The sequence below is a fragment of the Oncorhynchus masou genome, chromosome 13, assembly GCF_036934945.1.
Source record: "Oncorhynchus masou masou isolate Uvic2021 chromosome 13, UVic_Omas_1.1, whole genome shotgun sequence".
Taxonomy (NCBI): Eukaryota; Metazoa; Chordata; class Actinopteri; order Salmoniformes; family Salmonidae; genus Oncorhynchus; species Oncorhynchus masou.
In genome coordinates, this window is record NC_088224.1 from 23122718 (window position 1) to 23148103 (window position 25386).

General features: G+C 43.8%; 2 protein-coding genes across 2 annotated transcripts in view; both read left to right on the forward strand.

The window, feature by feature from the left end:
* The window catches only part of LOC135551373 (copine-4-like), a 14592-nt gene extending 7915 nt beyond the window's left edge, over positions 1-6677 (forward strand). Inside the window, exons 11-17 of the mRNA XM_064982592.1 lie at positions 230-363; positions 555-609; positions 773-824; positions 1431-1564; positions 4992-5161; positions 5288-5354; positions 6062-6677. Of these exons, the coding sequence (XP_064838664.1) occupies positions 230-363; positions 555-609; positions 773-824; positions 1431-1564; positions 4992-5161; positions 5288-5354; positions 6062-6196 (747 nt within the window). The 3' untranslated portion in view covers positions 6197-6677. The remainder of the gene's footprint in view (positions 1-229; positions 364-554; positions 610-772; positions 825-1430; positions 1565-4991; positions 5162-5287; positions 5355-6061) is intronic.
* A 6753-nt stretch (positions 6678-13430) lies between these two features.
* mrpl3 (mitochondrial ribosomal protein L3) lies at positions 13431-17051 on the forward strand. The gene is made up of 11 exons (XM_064983199.1): positions 13431-13650; positions 14163-14246; positions 14342-14433; positions 14523-14614; positions 14695-14793; positions 14896-14995; positions 15671-15731; positions 15996-16107; positions 16240-16317; positions 16512-16589; positions 16730-17051. Exons 1-11 carry the CDS (start codon positions 13565-13567, stop codon positions 16874-16876), a joined length of 1029 nt encoding a protein of 342 aa, XP_064839271.1. The 5' UTR covers positions 13431-13564; the 3' UTR covers positions 16877-17051.
* Positions 17052-25386: the final 8335 nt, after the last annotated feature.

Sequence of the window (25386 nt, forward strand, 5' to 3'; positions counted from 1 at the left end):
GATATGTAACTGTTATGAAAGTTGTATTGTCAATTTTTTTTGTATTTAAACGCCACTTTAAACGTGTACATGACACTGCAACAAAATGTCCCCATGTGGACAATAAAGTCAGTAAAGTAAAGTGTGTGTTTGAATGCAGCCAGATGATGTCTGATTTATCTCTGTATGAAATGGCCATGTCACCATAGTGACTTGGTTCCAACCTTTATATTGTGTGTGTGTATCCCAGGTGGCCATAGACTTTACAGCATCAAACGGAGACCCCGGAAACAGCTGTTCTCTCCACTACATCCATCCGTACCAGCCCAATGAGTACCTGAAAGCCCTGGTGGCTGTGGGAGAAATATGTCAAGACTACGACAGGTAACTTAGCAATTATCTATATTATCAATAACCTAATCAATGAGCTGTAATAGGACAATCGTGATGATTGCATCTAGCATGTTTGGTTTGGGCAAACAGTTCCACATTGCGTCATATTAGTTATTTGTGAATCTCTCTCTCTCTGTCTGTCTCTATTTCTCTCTCTCCATCTCCTCTCTCTCGCTCATTAGTGACAAGATGTTTCCAGTTTTTGGGTTTGGAGCTCAGATCCCACCTGACTTTAAGGTTAGAGATATTCAATCAAAGCGGATCTGGAGATGTCTGGGGAGTGCTGTTGTGGAGTCATCTAGTTGATCTTCAAAACGGTGTGACCATGCTAGAAAATATCACACTATGTTGGGAGGTGTGTGTCTGTGTGTGTATAAACTACCCTCTCACACATTTTCAGGTGTCACACGATTTTGCCGTGAACTTTGATGAAGACAATCCGGAATGTTCCGGTGAGCATCATGCCTGTCACACCTCTAACACACACACACACACACACACACACACACACACACACACACACACACACACACACACACACACACACACACACACACACACACACATATATATACACACACACACACACACACACACACACACACACACACACACACACACACACACACACACACACACACTGTACAGCTGGTATTAGGTGGGAGATGGTATTTTTAGCTGAGCCTCTAAAACACTCATCTGAATGTGTGAAATGAGCCCCCATACACACTTTAGACACCTGGCTTGGTGGAATGTGTGTGTGTGTATCTGTGTGTGAGTGGTTGCGTGTGTGTGCGTGCGTGCGTGTGTGTGTGCGTGCGTGCGTGTGCGTGTGCGTGTGTGTGTGTGTGTGTGTGAGCAGAAATCTTAAATACACCAACTGTGTGTGATCTGCAAAGACAGGTTTCCTTGTTCAGTAGAAAGAAGGAGAATGTTTGAGCTACTTCACCACTGTGGAGTTGGGGAAATCACATGTTTATTTTTTAACTGTATGTTTGTGTGGGTGTGTGTTCGTGCGTGCGTGCGTGCGTGCATGTGTGTGTGTGTGTGTGTTTCAGGTATCCAGGGTGTGGTAGAAGCCTACCAGGCCTGTCTTCCTAAGATCCAGCTGTACGGACCGACCAACATCGCTCCCATCATACAGAAAGTTGCTTCTTCTGCCTCAGAGGAGATGCACACCATGGAAGCTATGGTAAGACAGAGATCAGTGATCATTCATAATTTTGTATAAACGTTACACACACATTTCCCATATAAACGGCTCCTTTCTTTTGACCAATCAAAACATCTGCTGGCTGAATATAATATTTTGAATATTTTTGTTCTCAACCTGTCGATAGACTAAACACTACATTTGAACCAGTGCCTCCTTCATTCTCTCTTCTGCCTCGCTCTCTCTCGGCCCCTCTCTGTCTCTCAATTCAATTCAATTCAATTCAAGGGCTTTATTGGCATGGGAAACATGTGTTCACATTGCCAAAGCAAGTAAGGTAGATAATATATAAAGTGAAATAAACAATAAAAATTAACAGTAGACATCACACATACAGAAGTTTCAAAACAATGAAGACATTACAAATGTCATATTATATATATATATATACAGTGTTTTTACAATGTACAAATGGTAAAGGATACAATATAAAATAAATAAGCATAGATATGGGTTGTATTTACAATGGTGCGTGTTCTTCACTGGTTGCCCTTTTCTCGTGGTAACAGGTCACAAATCTTGCTGCTCTGATGGCACACTGTGGAATTTCACCCAGTAGATATGGGAGTTTTTCAATATTGGATTTGTTTTCGAATTCTTTGTGGATCTGTGTAATCTGAGGGAAATATGTCTCTCTAATATGGTCATACATTGGGCAGGAGGTTAGGAAGTGCAGCTCAGTTTCCACCTCATTTTGTGGGCAGTGAGCACATAGCCTGTCTTCTCTTGAGAGCCATGTCTGCCTACAGCGGCCTTTCTCAATAGCAAGGCTATGCTCGCTGAGTCTGTACATAGTCAAAGCTTTCCTTAATTTTGGGTCAGTCACAGTGGTCAGGTATTCTGCCGCTGTGTACTCTCTGTGTAGGGCCAAATAGCATTCTAGTTTGCTCTGTTTTTTTGTTAATTCTTTCCAATGTGTCAAGTAATTATCTTTTTGTTTTCTCATGATTTGGTTGGGTCTAATTGTGCTGCTGTCATGGGGCTCTGTAGGGTGTGTTTGTGAACAGAGCCCCAGGACCAGCTTGCTTAGGGGACTCTTCTCCAGGTTCATCTCTCTGTAGGTGATGGCTTTGTTGTGGAAGGTTTGGGAATCACTTCCTTTTAGGTGGTTATAGAATTTAACAGCTCTTTTCTGGATTTTGATAATTAGTGGGTATCGGCCTAATTCTGCTCTGCATGCATTATTTGGTGTTCTACGTTGTACACGGAGGATATTTTTGCAGAATTCTGCGTGCAGAGTCTCAGAATTCTGCGTGAAGTCTTGGTTGGTGAGCGGACCCCAGACCTCACAACCATAAAGGGCAATGGGCTCTATGACTGATTCAAGTATTTTTAGCCAAATCCTAATTGGTATGTTGAAATTTATGTTCCTTTTTATGGCATAGAATGCCCTTCTTGCCTTGTCTCTCAGATCGTTCACAGCTTTGTGGAAGTTACCTGTGGCGCTGATGTTTAGGCCAAGGTATGTATAGTTTTTTTGGGTGCTCTAGGGCAACAGTGTCTAGATGGAATTTGTATTTGTGGTCCTGGTGACTGGACCTTTTTTGGAACACCATTATTTTGGTCTTACTAAGATTTACTGTCAGGGCCCAGGTCTGACAGAATCTGTGCATAAGATCTAGGTGCTGCTGTAGGCCCTCCTTGGTTGGTGACAGAAGCACCAGATCATCAGCAAACAGCAGACATTTGACTTCAGATTCTAGTAGGGTGAGGCCGGGTGCTGCAGACTTTTCTAGTGCCCGCGCCAGTTCGTTGATATATATGTTGAAGAGGGTGGGGCTTAAGCTGCATCCCTGTCTAACCCCACGACCCTGTGTGAAGAAATTTGTGTGTTTTTTGCCAATTTTAACCCCACACTTGTTGTTTGTGTACATGGATTTTATGATGTCGTATGTTTTACCCCCAACACCACTTTCCATCAGTTTGTATAGCAGACCCTCATGCCAAATTGAGTCGAAGGCTTTTTTGAAATCAACAAAGCATGAGAAGACTTTGCCTTTGTTTTGGTTTGTTTGGTTGTCAATTAGGGTGTGCAGGGTGAATACATGGTCTGTTGTACGGTAATTTGGTAAAAAGCCAATTTGCTCAGTACATTGTTTTCATTGAGGAAGTGTACGAGTCTGCTGTTAATGATAATGCAGAGGATTTTCCCAAGGTTACTGTTGACGCATATTCCACGGTAGTTATTGGGGTCAAATTTGTCTCCATTTTTGTGGATTGGGGTGATCAGTCCTTGGTTCCAAATATTGGGGAAGATGCCAGAGCTAAGGATGATGTGAAAGAGTTTTAGTATAGCCAATTGGAATTTGTTGTCTGTATATTTAATCATTTCATTGAGGATACCATCAACACCACAGGCCTTTTTGGGTTGGAGGGTTTTTATTTTGTCCTGTAACTCATTCAATGTAATTGGAGAATCCAGTGGGTTCTGGTAGTCTTTAATAATTGATTCTAAGATCTGTATTTGATCATGTATATGTTTTTGCTCTTTATTCTTTGTTATAGAGCCAAAAAGATTGGAGAAGTGGTTTACCCATACATCTCCATTTTGGATAGATAATTCTTCGTGTTGTTGTTTGTTTAGTGTTTTCCAATTTTCCCAGAAGTGGTTAGAGTCTATGGATTCTTCAGTTACATTGAGCTGATTTCTGACATGCTGTTCCTTCTTTTTCCGTAGTGTATTTCTGTATTGTTTTAGTGATTCACCATAGTGAAGGCATAGACTGAGGTTTTCCGGGTCTCTATGTTTTTGGTTGGACAGGTTTCTCAATTTCTTTCTTAGATTTTTGCATTCTTCATCAAACCATTTGTCATTGTTGTTAATTTTCTTTGGTTTTCTATTTGAGATTTTTAGATTTGATAGGGAAGCTGAGAGGTCAAATATACTGTTAAGATTTTCTACTGCCAAGTTTACACCTTCACTATTACAGTGGAACGTTTTACCCAGGAAATTGTCTAAAAGGGATTGAATTTGTTGTTGCCTAATTGTTTTTTGGTAGGTTTCCAAACTGCATTCCTTCCATCTATAGCATTTCTTAATGTTACTCAGTTCCTTTGGCTTTGATGCCTCATGATTGAGTATTGCTCTGTTTAGGTAGACTGTGATTTTGCTGTGGTCTGATAGGGGAGTCAGTGGGCTGACTGTGAACGCTCTGAGAGACTCTGGGTTGAGGTCAGTGATAAAGTAGTCTACAGTCTCTCTCTCTCTCTCTCCTCTCTCTCGCTCTCTCTCTCACTCCCTCTCTCTCTCACTCCCTCTCACTCACTCACTCCCTCTCTCTCTCTCACTCCCTCTCTCTCTCTCCCTCTCACTCCCTCTCTCTCTCTCGCTCCTGCCTCGCTAACTCTCGCTCCCTCTCTCTCACACTCCCTCTCGCTCTCTTTCTCTCTCTTCTCTCCTCTCTAGGAATATTTCATCCTATTGATCCTAACAGATGGAGTGATAACAGACATGGCTGACACTAGAGAAGCTATAGTACATGCTTCCCACCTACCCATGTCTGTCATCATAGTCGGAGTGGGAAACGCTGACTTCAGTGACATGCAGATGCTGGATGGAGACGATGGAATCCTCAGGTTAGTCTGTTATACCTCTCTGCATGTCTGTCTGTCGGTCTCTTTAATAAGAACATTTATGATGTTCATGTAATAACTCATAATTAAATAATTAATTAATTATATAATAGGGTAATGTTTTTTCAGGTCCCCAAAAGGAGAACCTGTTCTCAGAGACATTGTCCAGTTTGTTCCCTTCAAAGACTTCAAACACGTAAGTCTGTGTGTGTCTGTGCGTGCGTGTGTGTATGTGTGTATGAATAACGAGCAGTGACGTGGTCTTAGCTGCGCTGGTCAAAACAAATTTATCCATTGGCTATGTGTGAGTGTGTGTGTGTGTTTGTATCTGTGTGTGTGCGTGCATGTGTTTGTCTCTGTGTGTGTCTGTCTGTGTCTGTGTGTGCATGCGTATGTGCGTGTCCATGTGTGTGAGTGTATTTGCATGTGTGTGTCATGATGTTTTTCAATTTTGACAGGCGGAGAAATCAAATAATTACTTCACATGCTCCAAGCAGAACAGATATAGAGAGACAGAATAGGGAGAGAGAGAGGGAGAGAAGGTTAAAGAGAGGGGATTTTCTGCACTGTAGTTTCCTTTCAATGAGCATCAGAAAGACAAAGCCCTTGAGAGACCTGGTAATAACAGGTAGATGGGAGAGTGGGAGTGAGAGGAAGGGGAGCGGGAGAGAGGGGGAGGGAGGGAGGGACAGAGGGAGAGAGAGGGGAGAGAGAAACAGACAAAGGGGTTGGTGTAATCACTGTACAGTTTAAATAACAGACAGCGAAAGTCTTTGAGGAGTCAGTGCACTCACAAGTGTGTGTATAATATCTGTGTTTGTGTGTGTGTGTGTGAGGTTGTATAACTTGTGTGTGTAAACGTGTGTAATGTGTGTGTGTGTTGGTGTGTGTGTGTCTCCCCAGGCGTCCCCGGCTGCGCTAGCTAAGAGTGTGCTAGCAGAGGTGCCCAATCAGGTGGTGGATTACTACAATGCCAAAGGAATCCATCCCAAATGTCTGTCTGACTACGACGAATCTACCAGACCCTTCAGCCCCTGACCACACACATACACACGTATTCATCACACACACATTAAACACACACACATACACACGTTATAAACACAAACTAATACATACTCACCCATACACACACACACACCCTGCATACAGTAGTGTAGTTTAGAGAAGTAGTTTGGTGGGTTTAAGTATCAATCATTCAAATGTGTTTAGAAAGGCCGGAACCTAGGAAGAAACCTAGAAAGGAAGCAGGCTATGAGGGGTGGCCAGTCGTCTTCTGGCTGTGCCGGGTGGAGATTATAACGATCATTCAGAGTTTCTCTACTGCTCCTGCTGTCTCTAGAGAGTTGAAAACAGCAGGTCTGGGACAAGGTGGCACGTCTGGTGAACAGCTCAGGGTTCCATAGCCGCAGGAAGAACAGTCGAAACTGGAGCAGCAGCACGACCAGGCGGATTGAGGACAGTAAGGAGTCATCAGGGCAGGTAGTCCTGAGGCCGGAGAGGGAGAAGGAGAGGGAGAGGGAGAGGGAGAGAAGAGAGAGAATTAGAGAGAGCATACTTAAATTCACACAGGACACTGGATAAGACAGGAGAAATACTCCAGATATAACAGACTGACCCTAGCCCACTGACACATAAACTATTGCAGCATAAATAATGGAGGCTGAGACAGGAGGGGTCAGGCCACACTGTGGCCCCGTCTGACGATACCCCCAGACAGGGCCAAACAGGCAGGATATAACCCCACCCACTTTGCCAAAGCACAGCCCCCACACCACTAGAGGGATATCTTCAACCACCAACTTACTATTCTGAGACAAGGCCGAGTATAACCCACGAAGATCTCCCCCACGGCACGAACCCAAGGGGAGGCACCAACCCAGACAGGAAGATCACGTCAATGCCTAACCCCACTCAAGTGACGCACCCCACCTAGGGACGGCATGGAAAAGCACCAGTAAGCCAGTGACTCAGCCCCTGTAATAGGGTTTGAGGCAGAGAATCTCAGTGGAGAGAGGGGAACCGGCCAGGCAGAGACAGCAAGGGCGGTTCGTTGCTCCACTGCCTTTCCGTTCACCTTCACACTCCTGGGCCAGACTACACTCTGGCTACTGAAGAGATGAGTCTTCAGTAAAGACTTAAAGGTTGAGACCGAGTCTGCGTCTCTCACATGGGTAGGCAGACCATTCCAAAAAAATTGAGCTTTATTGGGGAAAGCCCTACCTTAGAAATTCTAGGGACAGTAAGGAGGCCTGCGTCTTGTGCCGGTATGTACGGCAGGACCAAATCGTAAAGATAGGTTGGAGCAAGCCCATGTAATGCTTTGTAGGTTAGTTGTAAAACCTTGAAATAAGCCCTAGCCTTCACAGGAAGCCAGTGTAGAGACGCTAGCACTGGAGTAATATGATCACATTTTTTGGTTCTAGTCAAGATCCTAGCAGCCGTATTTAGCACTATCTGAAGTTTATTTAGTGCTTTATCCGGGTAGCCGGAAAGTAGAGCATTGCAGTAGTCTAACCTAGAAGTGACAAAAGCATGGATACATTTTTCTGCATCATTTTTGGACAGAAAGTTTCTGATTTTTGCAATGTTGCGTAGATGGAAAAAGCTGTCCTTGAAACAGTCTTGATATGTTCGTCAAAAGAGAGATCAGGGTCCAGAGTAACGCCAAGGTTCTTCACAGTTTTATTTGAGACGACTGTACAACCATCAAGATTAATTGTCATATTCAACAGAAGATCTCTTTGTTTCTTGGGACCTAGAACTAGCATCTCTGTTTTGTCTGAGTTTAAAAGTAGAACATTTGCCGCCATCCACTTCCTTATGTCTGAAACACAGGCTTCCAAGGGAGGGCAATTTTGGGGCTTCACCATGTTTCATCAAAATGTACAGCTGTGTGTCGTCCGCATAGCAGTGAAAGTTAACATTATGTTTCCGAATGACATCACCAAGAGGTAAAATATATAGTGAAAACAATAGTGGTCCTAAAATAGAGCCTTGAGGAACACTGAGCCAGAACTTGTCCGTGTAGACCATTTGGGTTTCCAATCTCTACAAAAGAATGTGGTGATCGATGGTATCAAAAGCAGCACTAAGGTCTAGGAGCACAAGGACCGATGCAGAGCCTGGGTCTGACGCCATTATAAGGTAATTTACCACCTTTACAAGTGCAGTCTCAGTGCTGTGATGGGGTCTAAAACCAAACTGAAGCGTTTCGTATACATTGTTTGTCTTCAGGAAGGCAGTGAGTTGCTGTGCAACAGCTTTTTCTTAAATCTTTGAGAGGAATGGGAGATTTAATACAGTAATAGTTTTTAAAATGTTTTTTGGGTCCAGATTTGGCTTTTTCAGGAAAGGCTTTATTACTGCCACCTTTAGTGAGTTTGGTACACATCTGGCGGATAGAGAGCCATAGGAGTAGTTTAGTATAGGAGTAGTTTAGTTGGAATAGGTTCCAGTATGCAGCTTGAAGGTTTAGGGGTCATGATTATTTTCATCAATGTGTCAAGAGATATAGCATTAAAAGACTTGTGTGTCTCACATGATCCTAGGTCTTGGCAGTGTTGTGCAGACTCAGGACAACTGAGCTTTGGAGGAATAGGCAGATCTAAAGAGGAGTCCCTAATTTGCTTTCTAATGATCATGATCTTTTCGTCAAAGAAGTTCTTGAATTTATCACTTCTGAAGTGAAAGTCATCCTCTCTTGGGGAATGCTGCTTTTTAGTTAACTTCGCAACAGTATCAAAAATACATTTTGGATTGTTCTTATTTTCCTCAATTAAGTTGGAAAAATAGGATGATCGAGCAGCAGTGAGGGCTCTTCGATACTGCACGGTACTGTCTTTCCAAGCTAGTCGGAAGACTTCCAGTTTGGTGTTGCGTCATTTCCATTCTAATTTTGATGATGGCTTTTGATGATCCTTGGTTGGGGTCTGAGCAGAATATTTGTTGCAATTGCAAACATAATAAAATGATGGTTTGATAGTCCAGGATTATGAGTAAAAACATTAATATCCACAACATTTATTCCATGGGATAAAACCCCAATGATGGCTCTGAAAGCCTTTTGGAGTGGGTCTGTGGACTTTTCCATGTGAATATTAAAATGTTTAATATTTTCTGCCATGACTACAAGGTAGGAATTCAGGGAACTCAGTGAGGCACACTGTATATGGCCCAGGAGGCCTGTAAACAGTAGCTATAAAAAGTGATTGAGTAGGTTGCCTAGATTTCATGACTAGAAGCTCAAAAGACGAAAACGCAGTCTTTTTTTGTTAGCAACACCTCCGCCTTTGCGGGATGTGCTGGGGATATGGTCACTAATGTAACCAGGAGGTGAGGCCTCATTTAACACAATAAATTCATCAGGCTTAAGCCATGTTTTAGTCAGGCCAATCACATCAAGAGAATGATCAGTGATTATTTAATTGATTATAACTGCCTTGGAAGTGAGGGATCTAATATTAAGTAGCCCTAATTTGAGATGTGAGATATCACAATCTCTTTCAATAAGGACAGGAATGGGGGTCTTTATTCCAGTGATATTGCTAAGGCGAACACTGACATGTTTAGTTTTGCCCAACCTAGATCGAGGCACAGACACGGTCTCAATGGGGATAGCTGAGCTGACTACACTGACTGTGCTATTGGCAGAATCCACTAAACTGGCAGGCTGGCTAACAGCCTGCTGCCTGGCCTGCACCCTATCTCATTGTGGAGCTAGAGGTGTTAGAGCCCTGTCTATGTTCATAGATAAGATGAGAGCACCCCTCCAGCTAGGATGGAGTCCATCATTCCTCAGCAGGCCAGGCTTGGTCCTGTTTGTGGTTGAGTCCCAGAAAGAGGGCCAATTATCTACAAATTCTATCTTTTGGGAGGGGCAGAAAACAGTTTTCAACCAGTGATTGAGTTGTGAGACGCTGTAGAGCTCATCACTCCCCTTAACTGGGAGGGGGCCAGAGATAATTACTCGATGCCGACACATCTTTCTAGCTGATTAACACGCTGAAGCTATGTTGTGCTTGGTGACCTCTTGGTGCTGAAGTGGATAACAATTTCCATATACTCTCTACACTTGCCAGTTTTAGCCTTAGCCAACATCATCTTCAGATTAGCCTTCACGTCGGTAGCCCTGCCCCCTGGTAAACAGTGTCTGATCGCTGGATGATTCGTTTTAAGTCTAATACTGCGGGTAATGGAGTGACCAATGACTAGGGTTTTCAAACTGTCAGAGCTAATGGTGGGAGGCTTCGGCGTCTCAGACCCCGTAACGGGATGAGGAGAGACCAGAGAAGGCTCGGCCTCTGACCCGTTGCTTAATGGGGAGAACCGGTTGAAAGTTTCTGTCGGCTGAATGAGCGACACCGGTTGAGCATTCCTACAGCATTTCCTTTCAGAAGCCATGAGAAAATTGTCCGGCTGCGGGGACTGTGGGGATTTATACTAATGATACTATTTGTACTTATTGGTGGCACAGACGCTTTTTTCATCCTTTCCTACACTGAAATGACCCTTGCCTAACGATTGCATCTGAAGCTGGGCTTTCAGCACAGCTATCCTCGCCGTAAGGTGATCGTTCTCCTGTATATTATGAGTACAGCGACTGCAGAGGGCATCATGTTCATGTTAATACTCAGCTTCGGCTGGTGGACGAACCAAGTCCGGGATGAAAAAGTTGAATGAATAAAGTTGAGCGAGGGAAAAAAATATAAAACTGTAATTAAAAAGTAAAAACTGTAAAGTTGGCAGGTAGCAAAGTAAGGTTAGCAACAAACTGCACAGCAGCACGTTAACAAGTCTACAAGTTGTGACCGGAAATGAGCATTCCATAGTGTATTACTGCATGCTGGCCCAATGGGTTTTATATCTTACATTATATCACATAGTCGGTTTGTATATACATAACATACATATGCACCCAAACATATACACTTGTAGACACACACACACACACACCTTTAAAGGTGACTTTTAAGATTTGAACATTATTACATACAGCATATGCTAAATAGAGATTAGTAAGAGACTTACCTTATAATAACATACAGTATTACTCCATTGTCTAGGGTTTTGGTAACATAGAAGACTTTGTAAACAAATAATGTATAGCTTCAAATCATGTTTAGAGTGATGTTGCTGTCATGGAATGTAATTCCTTCAGCACTAATGATATATTTCATATAGAATGAAATGCTATTTGCATGTAAAAATGTCATTGGATGAATGTTCTCTGTTGTTTTTGTTGGTGGCCCACTCTTTGATGGTTTTTCACATTTTACAGAGTGTGGCTTTTAAGGGGTTAGGGTTGTATACTATAAGCTGTGTTATATACTTCCTTTTCTACAGGTTTGTTGAGAGTTTGCTAAATAAATAGATCATTACAATTGTACTAATTTCATAACCTTCGTTACTTGTAAGGCATTTGAGTGAATAGCTGTGTGTGTGTGTGTGTGTGTGTGTGTGTGTGTGTGTGTGTGTGTGTGTGTGTGTGTGTGTGTGTGTGTGTGTGTGTGTGTGTGTGTGTGTGTGTGTGTGTGTGTGTGTGTGTGTGTGTGTGTGTGTGTGTGTGTGTGTGTGTCTGTGTCTGGTGTTTCTGTGGATTAGGCACTTTACTGTATTACAGACCAGATCACATCATGTACTATTGTTTCCCAGATGCCCTTGTCTCTGTGTGTCTGTCTGTCTGTCTGTCTGTCTGTCTGTCTGTCTGTCTGTCTGTCTGTCTGTCTGTCTGTCTGTCTGTCTGTCTGTCTGTCTGTCTGTCTGTCATCTTCATGCGAACCACAAGGACAAGCTCAATGCATCAGAACACAGGGAATAATCCCCATTCCGACTGGCATCATCAGTATTCTGAACATGGACACCGATTTCTCCAATTAAGCTCTCTCAAAAACTTGAGTTCTCTGGGATGGAGCGAGTGGAAAGAGGGAGAAGGAGAAGAGTAGGAGGATGTTCTGTACAACTCAGGACCCTAGGAGGAAGGAGGGAGGAAGACAGGAAGCAGGAAGAGGTGAGAGAGAGGAGGAGGAGGGTGAGGTCCTGGACATTTTATGCCCTGTTCAAAATCACCAAGACCTTACTTTATCCATCATCAACCAGCCATCTCTGTCAACCATCAAACCCACTGGCTCACATGTATCTACAAATCCCTTCTCAGCAAGACTGGAAACATGTGGTAAAAAAAAATCACAATGTAACTCGAAAAAGGCAATATATTCCTAACCATGTCCTACCATGGTGTATGTGTGCAGTGGCGACCCGTCATGTTGTCCTGTTTTTCATGTTATTTTGGCATCAATACGTGTCACATATCAGTTTGCAAACAATGTAAAAAAAAAGATATATCATTGAGTTAATAAAGACAAAAATGGTCTCTTTTTTGTTTTCTTGAGTAAAGTAGCTCCAAAATGCAGGTGTTTCAGCCAAGCTCGGTGCTTCTGTGGTAGTGGGGCAAGCCAGCAGAAAATACGGAGCATTGCGTCGTGATTGGCTCAGTGTTCTGTCACTCATAGGGACACTACGTCACCAACAAGTCTCAGGGTGGAGCTAGAAAATTCAAGCCCTGTAGGTGCTGTCATAGAGTTACATTAGAAGTTACATCATTCTTTCAAAATCTTAGCGAGCAGTCGTCATCATGAATCAAGTCGACATTCTACTGGCCAATCCTTTTTAATCCTTGTCATATGAAGATAAATAATGGAGATTAATTATAGGTAAAACGTATCGGTGCTCATCGGCCATTGAACATAAACATTACACGACAAGTTGGAAATCGCAAATTCAACAATGAGTGGTTGGAAGGAATTAGTGGCTAACTGCAAGCATTGCAAAGCAATCATTAGCCTGCTATTCAGCGGAGTGGCTGTGTGGTCCCAAGTCTATGATTAAGGGTCTCTTTTCCTAGTTTAAAATAAACATAAACATTCAACATTGGCCACGCTGTCAATGAAGCATGATTTGTGCATTGCTCAAAACAGCTGTTAACTCGGAAATGCAAAATCTGACTTCTTTAGTGAGTTCAAGACAACTGGGAACTTGGGATAAACAGCTACGACTGGGAAAATACGTTTTGAACTTTCATCCAACTCGGAACGTGGGTCTCTTTTTAGAGCTACGACCTGAAGATCACTGACATCATCATGATTATATATTTTTTCCAGAGTTCCCAGTTGTTTAAATTGTTCTCCATAATGTTGATTTGAAGGCACTGAATTTGTCCAATCGATGAAGCGGAACTACATTTCCGAGCACCTGCGGAATTATTTCCGAGCCGTACCGGAAACCCTCAGGGTGACATTCCACAGCAGAGCACAGGCATGAAGTCATGGGATTGCTGTTAAATTGAAGCATTTTTCCACATTGTTTTTTTTTCGGTAACGTTAGCCTCGTGAGTGAAATAATAAAATAATGGCCGCGTGGACCTGCCGATTTCTTCTCTACAGAGGAGCACGTGTGCTAGCGGGACGAACCGGAGCGGTAGCAGCAGCCGACAGGTAACATTGACGCACTACAGTAGCAAGCTAACGTTACCTGTAGGCTCTACTTTAGCTAACGATACGGTAGTTGTTGTGAAGGGTAGTTAGTTAGCACTGCTGTTTTTGTGAAAGGCGGCTAGCTGGCAACTAGAAACTGTAGTTTTAGTCAGTTAACGTTAGTTAGCTTTGTAGTTCTAGATAACGTTAGTAAGTTACTTTAACTTAGGTTTAGGCATCGGGACTCCCAATGTTGTGTCCCAAAGCTAAATAGTCAGCTGATGTGACAGCCAACAGAGCTACTGCCTACGGAATCCCAAGTGAAAGGGTTAGCTAACTAGTTCACTCAAATTGCTTAAATTAACGTTAGCTACCTCGGAAGTAGTTTATAGACAAAAATCCGCATTGGGGTTATCAAGTTAACGTTACCTAGCTATCCAACTGCTATATCTTACCCCTTTCTAACCAAACCCAATAAAAGTCAATGCGCCCCCGGCTGTATCATACCTAATCATCTCTTTCTCTGTCTACAGCTGTCTCTTTCAGAGTGTTCGGACAGTGAAGACCACAACATGGTGGGAGGAGCATCTGACAGAGGATAATAAATCATATATGAGGTTGGTCATGTGTGTGTATTCCACCAATACACCGGAAGTACTGTAAAATATATGTAATAAGTATTGAATGAATTGCGTTCTTGTGTATTTTCCAGGAAGAGTCTGGGAGAGGAGTATAATCGACAGATAGCTGCAAAGCTCCACCCACTGAAGGATGAGCCCTGGCCCAGACAAGAATGGACAAAGGGTGTGTGTGTTTACTGTGTGGTGTGTGATGGTTATTGGTTTTCATTTGTGCTTGGGTGGGTGGGAGTATTAATGTGTGTATTAATCCAGAGAGTCGGCGAGTAGGGCTGGTTGCAGTGAAGTTGGGCATGGCCCCAGTCTGGACCAAAACAGGAGAGAGACACGTGGTGACCATGCTGCAGGTAACACACATGACACCACACGGTCACAATCTCACACACGCAATCAAACCAAAGTCACAGGTGGTGGTGTGTGTGTGTAGGTGCAGGATTGCCATGTGTTGAATTACCTGTCTAAAGAGGAGTACGATGGACACACTGCTGCCCTAATGGTGGGAGGGAAGAACGCATCGCCCTTCTACGTAAGTTCAAAGGCACACTGTTTAAAGCATGGTGGTACTGTTTAGTGTATAAAGTAGTTAATTTACCCTTTCCCCTCTTACTCTCTCTTTCTCACCCTGTAGAAGACAGATGAAGAGATGGAGATGTTTAGGTTGGCTGGAGTTCCTCCTAAACAGAAAGTCACCACCTTTAAAGTGTCTGACAATGCTATCATCAAACCAGGTACATACACACTACCATCATCAAACCAGGTACATACACACTACCATCATCAAACCAGGTACATACACACTACCATCATCAAACCAGGTACATACACACTACCATCATCAAACCAGGTACATACACACTACCATCATCAAACCAGGTACATACACACTACCATCATCAAACCAGGTACATACACACTACCATCATCAAACCAGGTACATACACACTACCATCATCAAACCAGGTACATACACACTACCATCATCAAACCAGGTACATACACACTACCATCATCAAACCAGGTACACACACACCATCATCAAACCAGGTACACGCACGCACACCATCATCATCAAACCAGGTACACGCACGCACACCACCATCATCAAACCAGGTACACGCACGCACACCACCATCATCAAACCAGGTACACGCACGCACACCACCATCATCAAACCAGGTACACACCATAGGAAACTAGTGAGTGGAGGATGGCTCATAATGATGCCAGGAATATGGAAAACGTGTTTGATACCATTCTATTCATGCCGCTTGTGATCCACTCACACCATATACACACAGACTATACGAAAACACGCACACACATAAACACACTGCCATCAATCAACTAGGTACTGAATCCAACTCCACTGTTAAACCCTATCTCTCTCTGTGTCTCCACTCAAGGCACTCCTCTCTATGCAGCACATTTCCGTCCAGGACAATATGTAGATGTCACAGCCAAAACGTGAGTTATGTCTCCACGCCCTCGTCTGTCTCTCTGTCTCTACGCCCTCGTCTGTCTCTCTGTCTCTACGCCCTCGTCTGTCTCTCTGTCTCTACGCCCTCGTCTGTCTCTCTGTCTCTACGCCCTCGTCTGTCTCTATACCCTCGTCTCTCTTGTCTGTCTGGCTCCACACCCTCATCTCTCATCTGTCTATTTCTGGAGAATTGTTCCATTTCTGTGTTCTAGAATTCTTCTTTGTTCTCAAGTGTGTGTGTGTGTGTGTAGTATTGGTAAGGGGTTTCAGGGGGTGATGAAGCGGTATGGGTTTAAAGGCCAGCCAGCGTCTCATGGCCAGACGAAAACACACCGCAGACCTGGAGCCTCGGGACCTGGAGGGGTAAGACACACCATTGTTGACTGTTTAAAGATTTGGGGAAAAATCAATACATCTTAATAAATATGTAATATCTCATTCACACACACTAAAAACACTACTTATACACACTTGGACTAAACTGTGTCTCTTCAGGATCCAGCGAAAGTCTTCAAAGGGAAAAAGATGCCAGGCATGATGGGAAATGTGTTTGACACTGCCCACGGCCTAAAGGTACACACCCCCACCCCACACACACATTCACTGAGGAGTCCATGTCAGCACCTTCATGAATAATCAGAGGAGTGTGAAAAACAGAGCTTGTAGTCCCATTCTGAGTGCTTGCCTGAACCCTTTATGTTGCTATCTAACTGGTCCACAACGCCCAAAGCAACATCTTCTACCAACGTCTGACTCTCTCTCTCTAGGTATGGAGAGTTAACACCAGGTATAATGTTATCTATGTTCATGGCTCCGTTCCTGGCCACAAGAACTGCTTACTAAAGGTATGACATACACCAGCCAGACTTACCATGCTCCTCGATGCATTTCTATTGGTCTGGCAGATGAAGTTACTGACCTTTTATTTATCCAATCACGTGGTTTTATAAAGCAACTGAAATGGTTGTCCAATCATATGGTTTAGGTGAGGGACACTAACCTACCGACTTATGTGGAGAAGAACATCAACCCTCCGTTTCCAACGTTTTTCTGTGAGGAGGACGAACAGCTGCCTGAAGACCTGTACGATGAAGACCTGTTCATACACACACAGCCCTCACTCACACTCTAACAAACACACAGAGCCCTAACTCTTACACAGACATACACACAATCTCATATCAATTGTATGGTGACCAACTGTGACTTGTAGGGTTAGCGGCTAAATATTTAAATGTTTTCTAGCCACACCCCTCTGTAGTCATGATGTCATTGTGTCTGGGACATTAAACATCCTTTCCTGGAAATACGTTTGTGTTTCATTAATTATCTTCTCTCTCTTTTTCCTCTTGGTCTCTCCCTTGCTCTTTCACTCTAATGACCAGAGTTCAGTCACTTCTGTTTCCAAAACTGTGATAAACAGAGGAATGATGTAAGGGTCCCCCAGAGGGACAAACTGAACCGAAGAGCCAGGAGAGAGAGAGAGGGTCAGGAAGCTGACAGGTGGAGCGAGGGAGGGCTGCAGAATCATAAAGGCTGACATTTGTGTGAGGGAATGGGGGATAAATGGAAGGAGGGTGACGGGCAGGGAGCAAGAGACGAAGAGAGGGGTATAAATTAGGACATTCTTACAGCAGAACCGCTGAGAGATACGCATAGATAATATGGGGGGTTAGTGGCTGGTGTGTGTTGAAGACAGTAGAATAGAGTTTATGTAAACCGTTAATGTTGTTATTCTGACTGACTCCTATGAGAGCTCTCCTTTTCTACCTTCCACCATCTCTGTTTTATGTCAAGATGATTATGTTCTGGAGTTCTATTAACCGCAATGATTTCCCCATGATGTCCTGGAACACACACACACACACAGAGCCTCAAACAGGAATGTTACCATTAGAAATGTCTGTTGTAATTATTCTGCACAACAGGCCTCCCCACATCTCTATCCACCCCCAACCTTTTCCTCTCCCCTTTCCCACCTCATCTTCCTGCCGCTCTCCCCCTCCCACCCTTTCCTTTTCCCCTCCCCTTTCCCACCTCATCTTCCTGCCGCTTTCCCTCTCCCCCTCCCACCCTCTCCTTTTCCCCTCTAGTTCTCTTAGCCTCTCTGCTTGGCCTCTGTCGATTGATGAGCTTTAATGGGACAGACATTCCTTTTAAAGTGTGTGTGAACACAGCAGATAGAGAAGCTGTACTGCACCATCACTGCAGAGCATCCAACTCTACTGTACTACACACTAATAGATCTATATGACACCATAATATCCAGATCTAAGTATATGATACTCTGACATAGTTTACACCTGCTACTAACATGCGGCCTGTGGTCAGATCATGGATGGATTCGTTTATATCAGGTGTTATCAGAAGGGTGTGTGTGTCAGTCTGACCTTTTCGTCTTGATGGATGTCGTCCGATACTGTTGCCTCCACATTATGGATATTGTATTCACATTAATGCTGATTTGGTAAGCAGGTAGTACATTAAGTGTTTCTGATTGGCTGATGCTGAGACATCAGCTGTTTGGCCAAAGCAGCACTTTCCTTGAGTTTACAGACCTGTTTCTCTCTCCCTAGACACAACTTACGTGCACGTGTGCAACTTCAGCTACGCCTTGTGTGTGTGGCGAGTGAGCGCTGTGTGATATGAATAATTGAGTGTGTTATTTGAAGAAAGCAGCTTCTCTACGTGCTGCTCTACATTATCACCACACCACACTGACAGTCTGTATGATACAGTCACACACACATATGCATGACACAGATTAGAGCAGGATGAGCAGCAACATAAACCCCCTCACCAGTGAGACTGACATGACCATCATCATTGATGACGAGGAGCGGAGTGACTAGAACTATTCTAGTGGTTATATAATCATTCAACCTTGATTCAATTCAATGCACCTTTATTCATCCCTCAGGAGCAATAAGGTGGGCAGGACACAAGCAGTAACCTGGCAACTCTGTCCATCCCCTCTCTCTCTCTAGCTCAGCTAGAGGCCTTTGTGTCAGGTTATACAGTTTTCCTTTCAGGCCAGGGAGGAGAAATGTCATCTTTGTGTCTGTGCTAACATTCTCTTTCTCTCTGTCACACTCTCACACACACACACTCAGCACACTGTCACATGAACCTGATCTTGAGGGCCTCTGGGCCAGATGAAGAGAGTGCTGACCTCACTTCCCTTAACACCTCTTTCTTTCTCTCCCCATCTCTTACCTCACTATCTATCTCTTGCTCTTTCACTCTCTGCTTTCTCCCACTGCCCCCCCCCACCCCTCACACCCTCTCCCTTCTATTGATTGGTTGACATCCCAGGTTTGACTTCCTGTTGTGATGGTTTCCGTGACACCCTGAAAACTATTGACATTTATTTACCCCAGAATCACAATCGACACACACAGATACACCCCGGTGGCACCACATGTCTCTCCCAGTTTGAGTTCCGGTAGCACTGCTGGAGGCTGGCTGAAAAGGAACCCCTTCTCTACCAGACACCTGCATCTCTCTCTCTCTCACAAGTTCACACGCTCACAAATACACACACACTTTCTTATGCACACACACACACACACATGTACACACTCACCAACGTGCACACACACAAACAGCTAAACAGTAAACATTGCAGCATACCTGGAGTCATTATCATGCAGAGCTACAAAGCATTGCAGTATCTAACAGTGCTCTAATCTACTACAGTGCTCTGTGCTGTATTCTAATACAGTGCTCTAATCTTCTGTAGTGCTCTGTGCTCTAATCTACTACAGTGCTCTAATCTACTACAGTGATCTGTGCTCTAAACTGCTGTAGTGCTCTGTGCTCTAATCTGCTGCAGTGCTCTGTGCTCTAATCTACTGTAGTGCTCTGTGCTCAAATCTACTGTAGTGCTCTGTGCTCTAATCTAATACAGTGCTCTAATCTACTACAGTGATCTGTGCTCTAAACTACTGTAGTGCTCTGTGCTCTAATCTACTGTAATGCTCTGTGCTCTAATCTGCTGCAGTGCTCTGTGCTCTAATCTGCTGCAGTGATCTGTGCTCTAATCTGCTGCAGGGCTCTGTGCTCTAACCTGCTGCAGTGCTCTGTGCTCTAATCTTCTACAGTGCTGTACTGCAATGTGCTCTAATCCACTGTACATCTCTAGTTTGTGCATGTGTGCGTGCGGGTGTGTGTCACGTGTGTACATGCGTTTGTGTCCTCTACACACATAGCATGTGAATTTGTCATTTGAATGATAGGATCCTTGAACAGAATAAATCCTAACTGTTTTTCTAGTCACAACCATGGAACACACCTGACATCTAGTGGTCATGAGGATAAATGCACTCATGTATCAAATGTTCAGTCATAGCGGGACAACCATTTATATCAAAGATCTTTATAGGTCCCTGGTTGTAAAGCACTTTATTTTAGACCAAAATAAGTTATCAAAATGAAAAACATGAACACAAAGAATAAACCATTTTTAAAACAGGAACATTGCTGTAATACAACATTGGTAAGCCTAGTAACATGTTAATAACGCTCCATAAACTGTTAACAAGACATGAATAAACCTGAATAAGTACCTTAGTAGCACCACACTGATGCATAGATAGATTGCTCTTGTATTGGCACCATCGTTAGGAGAAAGTGTCCCCTGGACGTGGGGTCCTGATTTTGGTCTGGGTGTCATTGATGTAGTCAGGTCTAGGGTGTGGTTAGACTATGATTGGGATGTAGTCAGGTCTAGGGTATGGTTAGTCTATGATTGGGATGTAGTCAGGTCTAGGGTGTGGTTAGACTATGATTGGGATGTAGTCAGGTAGACTATGATTGGGATGTAGGGTGTGGTTAGACTATGATTGGGATGTAGTCAGGTCTAGGGTGTGGTTAGACTATGATTGGGATGTAGTCAGGTCTAGGGTGTGGTTAGACTATGATTGGGATGTAGTCAGGTCTAGGGTATGGTTAGACTATGATTGGGATGTAGTCAGGTCTAGGGTATGGTTAGACTATGATTGGGATGTAGTCAGGTCTAGGGTGTGGTTAGACTATGATTGGGATGTAGTCAGGTCTAGGGTGTGGTTAGACTATGATTGGGATGTAGTCAGGTCTAGGGTGTGGTTAGACTATGATTGGGATGTAGTCAGGTCTAGGGTGTGGTTAGACTATGATTGGGATGTAGTCAGGTCTAGGGTGTGGTTAGACTATGATTGGGATGTAGTCAGGTCTATTGGGGTGTGGTTAGACTATGATTGGGATGTAGTCAGTCTATGATTGGGATGTAGTCAGGTCTATGATTGGGATGTAGTAGGTGGTTAGATGTAGTCAGGTCTAGGTGTGGGTATGGTTAGAGGTCTATGATTGGGATGTAGTCAGGTCTAGGGTATGGTTAGTCTATGATTGGGATGTAGTCAGGTCTATGGTGTGGTTAGTCTATGATTGGGATGTAGTCAGGTCTATGGTGTGGTTAGTCTATGATTGGGATGTAGTCAGGTCTATGGTGTGGTTAGTCTATGATTGGGATGTAGTCAGGTCTAGGGTATGGTTAGTCTATGATTGGGATGTAGTCAGGTCTATGGTGTGGTTAGTCTATGATTGGGATGTAGTCAGGTCTATGGTGTGGTTAGTCTATGATTGGGATGTAGTCAGGTCTAGGGTATGGTTAGTCTATGATTGGGATGTAGTCAGGTCTAGGGTATGGTTAGACTATGATTGGGATGTAGTCAGGTCTAGGGTATGGTTAGTCTATGATTGGGATGTAGTCAGGTCTATGGTGTGGTTAGTCTATGATTGGGATGTAGTCAGGTCTATGGTGTGGTTAGTCTATGATTGGAATGTAGTCAGGTCTAGAGTATGGTTAGTCTATGATTGGGATGTAGTCAGGTCTAGGTGTGGTTAGTCTATGATTGGGATGTAGTCAGGTCTAGGTGTGGTTAGTCTATGATTGGGATGTAGTCAGGTCTAGGTGTGGTTAGTCTATGATTGGGATGTAGTCAGGTCTAGGGTGTGGTTAGACTATGATTGGGATGTAGTCAGGTCTAGAGTATGGTTAGTCTATGATTGGGATGTAGTCAGGTCTAGGTGTGGTTAGTCTATGATTGGGATGTAGTCAGGTCTAGGTGTGGTTAGTCTATGATTGGGATGTAGTCAGGTCTAGGTGTGGTTAGTCTGATTGGGATGTAGTCAGGTCTAGGGTGTGGTTAGTCTATGATTGGGATATAGTCAGGTCTAGGTGTGGTTAGACTATGATTGGGATGTAGTGAGGTCTAGGGTGTGGTTAGTCTATGATTGGGATGTAGTCAGGTCTAGGTGTGGTTAGTCTATGATTGGGATGTAGTCAGGTCTAGGGTGTGGTTAGTCTATGATTGGGATGTAGTCAGGTCTAGGGTATGGTTAGACTATGATTGGGATGTAGTGAGGTCTAGGGTGTGGTTAGTCTATGATTGGGATATAGTCAGGTCTAGGGTGTGGTTAGTCTATGATTGGGATGTAGTCAGGTCTAGGTGTGGTTAGTCTATGATTGGGATGTAGTCAGGTCTAGGGTATGGTTAGTCTATGATTGGGATGTAGTCAGGTCTAGGTGTGGTTAGTCTATGATTGGGATATAGTCAGGTCTAGGGTATGGTTAGTCTATGATTGGGATGTAGTCAGGTCTAGGGTGTGGTTAGTCTATGATTGGGATGTAGTCAGGTCTAGGGTATGGTTAGACTATGGTTGGGATGTAGTCAGGTCGGGATGTAGTCAGGTCTAGGGTATGGTTAGTCTATGATTGGGATGTAGTCAGGTCTAGGGTATGGTTAGTGTATGATTGGGATGTAGTCAGGTCTAGGGTGTGGTTAGACTATGATTGTTAGTCTATGATTGGGATGTAGTCAGGTCTAGGGTATGGTTAGACTATGGTTGGGATGTAGTCAGGTCGGGATGTAGTCAGGTCTAGGGTATGGTTAGACTATGATTGGGATGTAGTCAGGTCTAGGGTATGGTTAGACTATGATTGGGATGTAGTCAGGTCTAGGGTATGGTTAGCATATGATTGGGATGTAGTCAGGTCTAGGGTGTGGTTAGTCTATGATTGGGATGTAGTCAGGTCTAGGGTATGGTTAGTCTATGATTGGGATGTAGTCAGGTCTAGGGTATGGTTAGTGTATGATTGGGATGTAGTCAGGTCTAGGGTGTGGTTAGACTATGATTGGGATGTAGTCAGGTCTAGGGTATGGTTAGACTATGGTTGGGATGTAGTCAGGTCGGGATGTAGTCAGGTCTAGGGTATGGTTAGTCTATGATTGGGATGTAGTCAGGTCTAGGGTATGGTTAGTGTATGATTTGGATGTAGTGATTGGGATGTAGTCAGGTCTAGGGTGTGGTTAGTCTATGATTGGGATGTAGTCAGGTCTAGGGTATGGTTAGTCTATGATTGGGATGTAGTCAGGTCTAGGTGTGGTTAGTCTATGATTGGGATGTAGTCAGGGTTAGCTGACTATGATTGGGATGTAGTCAGGTCTAGGGTATGGTTGGACTATGATTGGGATGTAGTCAGGTCTAGGGTATGGTTAGTCTATGATTGGGATGTAGTCAGGTCTAGGGTATGGTTAGTCTATGATTGGGATGTAGTCAGGTCTAGGGTATGGTTAGACTATGATTGGGATGTAGTCAGGTCTAGGGTGTGGTTAGTCTATGATTGGGATGTAGTCAGGTCTAGGTGTGGTTAGTCTATGATTGGGATGTAGTCAGGTCTAGGGTATGGTTGGACTATGATTGGGATGTAGTCAGGGTTAGCTGTTTGCGGTGTAGTTAGACTATGGTTGGGATGTAGTCAGGGTTAGCTGTTTACGGTATAGTTAGACTATGGTTGGGATGTGGGTATGGTATGGTTGTGTTGCGAGGTTAGGATTAAGACAGTGAGTAGGTGCTGATAGGGTGGGAGAGGTGGGGGGAGGATGGTGGGGAGGGATAGTGGAGGATGGGTGAGGAGGGGGAGGGATGTAGAGTGACTTGGGGGTGAGGTTTGTCTGAGTGGGGGGATTTGGAGTGACCCCTGGGTGTAGGAAGCGGGGGGGAAGAGGGCTGGTAGGGCAGGTGATGGGAGGAGGAAGGGGAGGCAGCACTATGGTGGTGGGTGGAAGGATAATGGAAGGTGCTATGATGGGGTGAGGAGGGGGAGGACTGGTAATGGTGTGAAGCATGATGAGGGGAGACAGGCGTTCTCTGAGGAGAGGTAAAACAGAGGGAGCTGTAATGGGGGGAGGAGGGGTAGGAGTGCCGATGGAGGGAGGTGTGAGATTGATGATGAGGAGTAACGTGATTCCGAGAGACCTGTGAGTCTTTAATGGGGTTATAGTTCATGTTAGGGTTAGAGTTATTGGTATAGTTCCAGGAAGTCTTATTGGAGTTACTATTGGGCAGTATGTTAGGCTCAGAGTGGTTCCAAGCAGTAGCCATCCTGTGGTTGGTGTAGTTAGTGGTGGTAGGATTACTGGTAGTAGTAGAGGGACTTGTCCCCTTCTTGTAGAGGAAGACGTTGTAGTGCAGAGGGGGGCTGGCCTCGGGGCGGAGCTTAGCCTCTTTAGGGAGGAGCAACTGTAGACCAATGGTGACTCCATCCTGCTTTAGAAATATACAGGGTTGAGAGTCAGAGGAGGATAGACATTTATAGACTAGAGAAGATAGAAATAAGTTGGATAGACAGGGTAAGTGAGAAAGATAAAGAGAGTGATGGTTGAGATAAAGGGAAGGAATGGAGAAATGGAGAACGAGGGTTAAGAAGAGAACAGGTGTGCATGTGTGTGAGAGAGGGAGGACTTAGGGGAGGACAGCTCATAATAATGGCTGGAACGAGCAAATGGCATCACACCATGTGTTTGATGTGTTTGATACCATTACATTGATTCCACTCTAGCCATTATCATCAGCCCGTCCTCCCAAATGAAGGCGCCACCAACCTCCTGTGAGATTACGTTCTATTGGTTGCAAGAATTTTGTGTAATATTTTAAATGAACAAAATGTAAGTTTTGAATCCGGCGTCGTTTTGCGTATCAGTTCAATCTTCCCAACTATTTTGCAATCTATGTGGCACAGTTGTCCATTTTTTGGTTCTTAAATGAAACTGGTATACTTTATTTATCACAATTTTCTTTAACCAAATATGGTCTTTAATGCCGGGCCGACAGACAATTTTACTACTTTTTCTCCTTCCACTTTCTACCATTTTTGTGGTAATGATGCAATTACTTGGTTGTAAATTTGTGTAGAGCAGATTTGTGTTAGCTGCATGTGTGATATAACTTCACCAGTCCTGTTTATGATATCATTTACAAATATTACACCTTTTTTATTATTATTTCAAAAGATAATGTTTTTTTTTAAATCTATTAGTATATTTGAGTTTAACCACATTATTTGTTGTAATATTTGTTCTGTTTTTTTTTCTGGTGGATTAAACTGAAATTGCAACCAACTTTCTATGGCTTGTTTAGTGAGAGGTCTAATGCTTTAATATTTAATCATTTCTGCCCTCCGAGTTCATATTCATTATATAAATAGGCCCGTTTAATTTTGGCAGGTTTGCCGTTCCAAATAAAATGGAATACAACTCATCCAGAACGCCGCAGCCCGTCTGGTGTTCAACCTTCCCAAGTTCTCTCACGTCACCCCGCTCC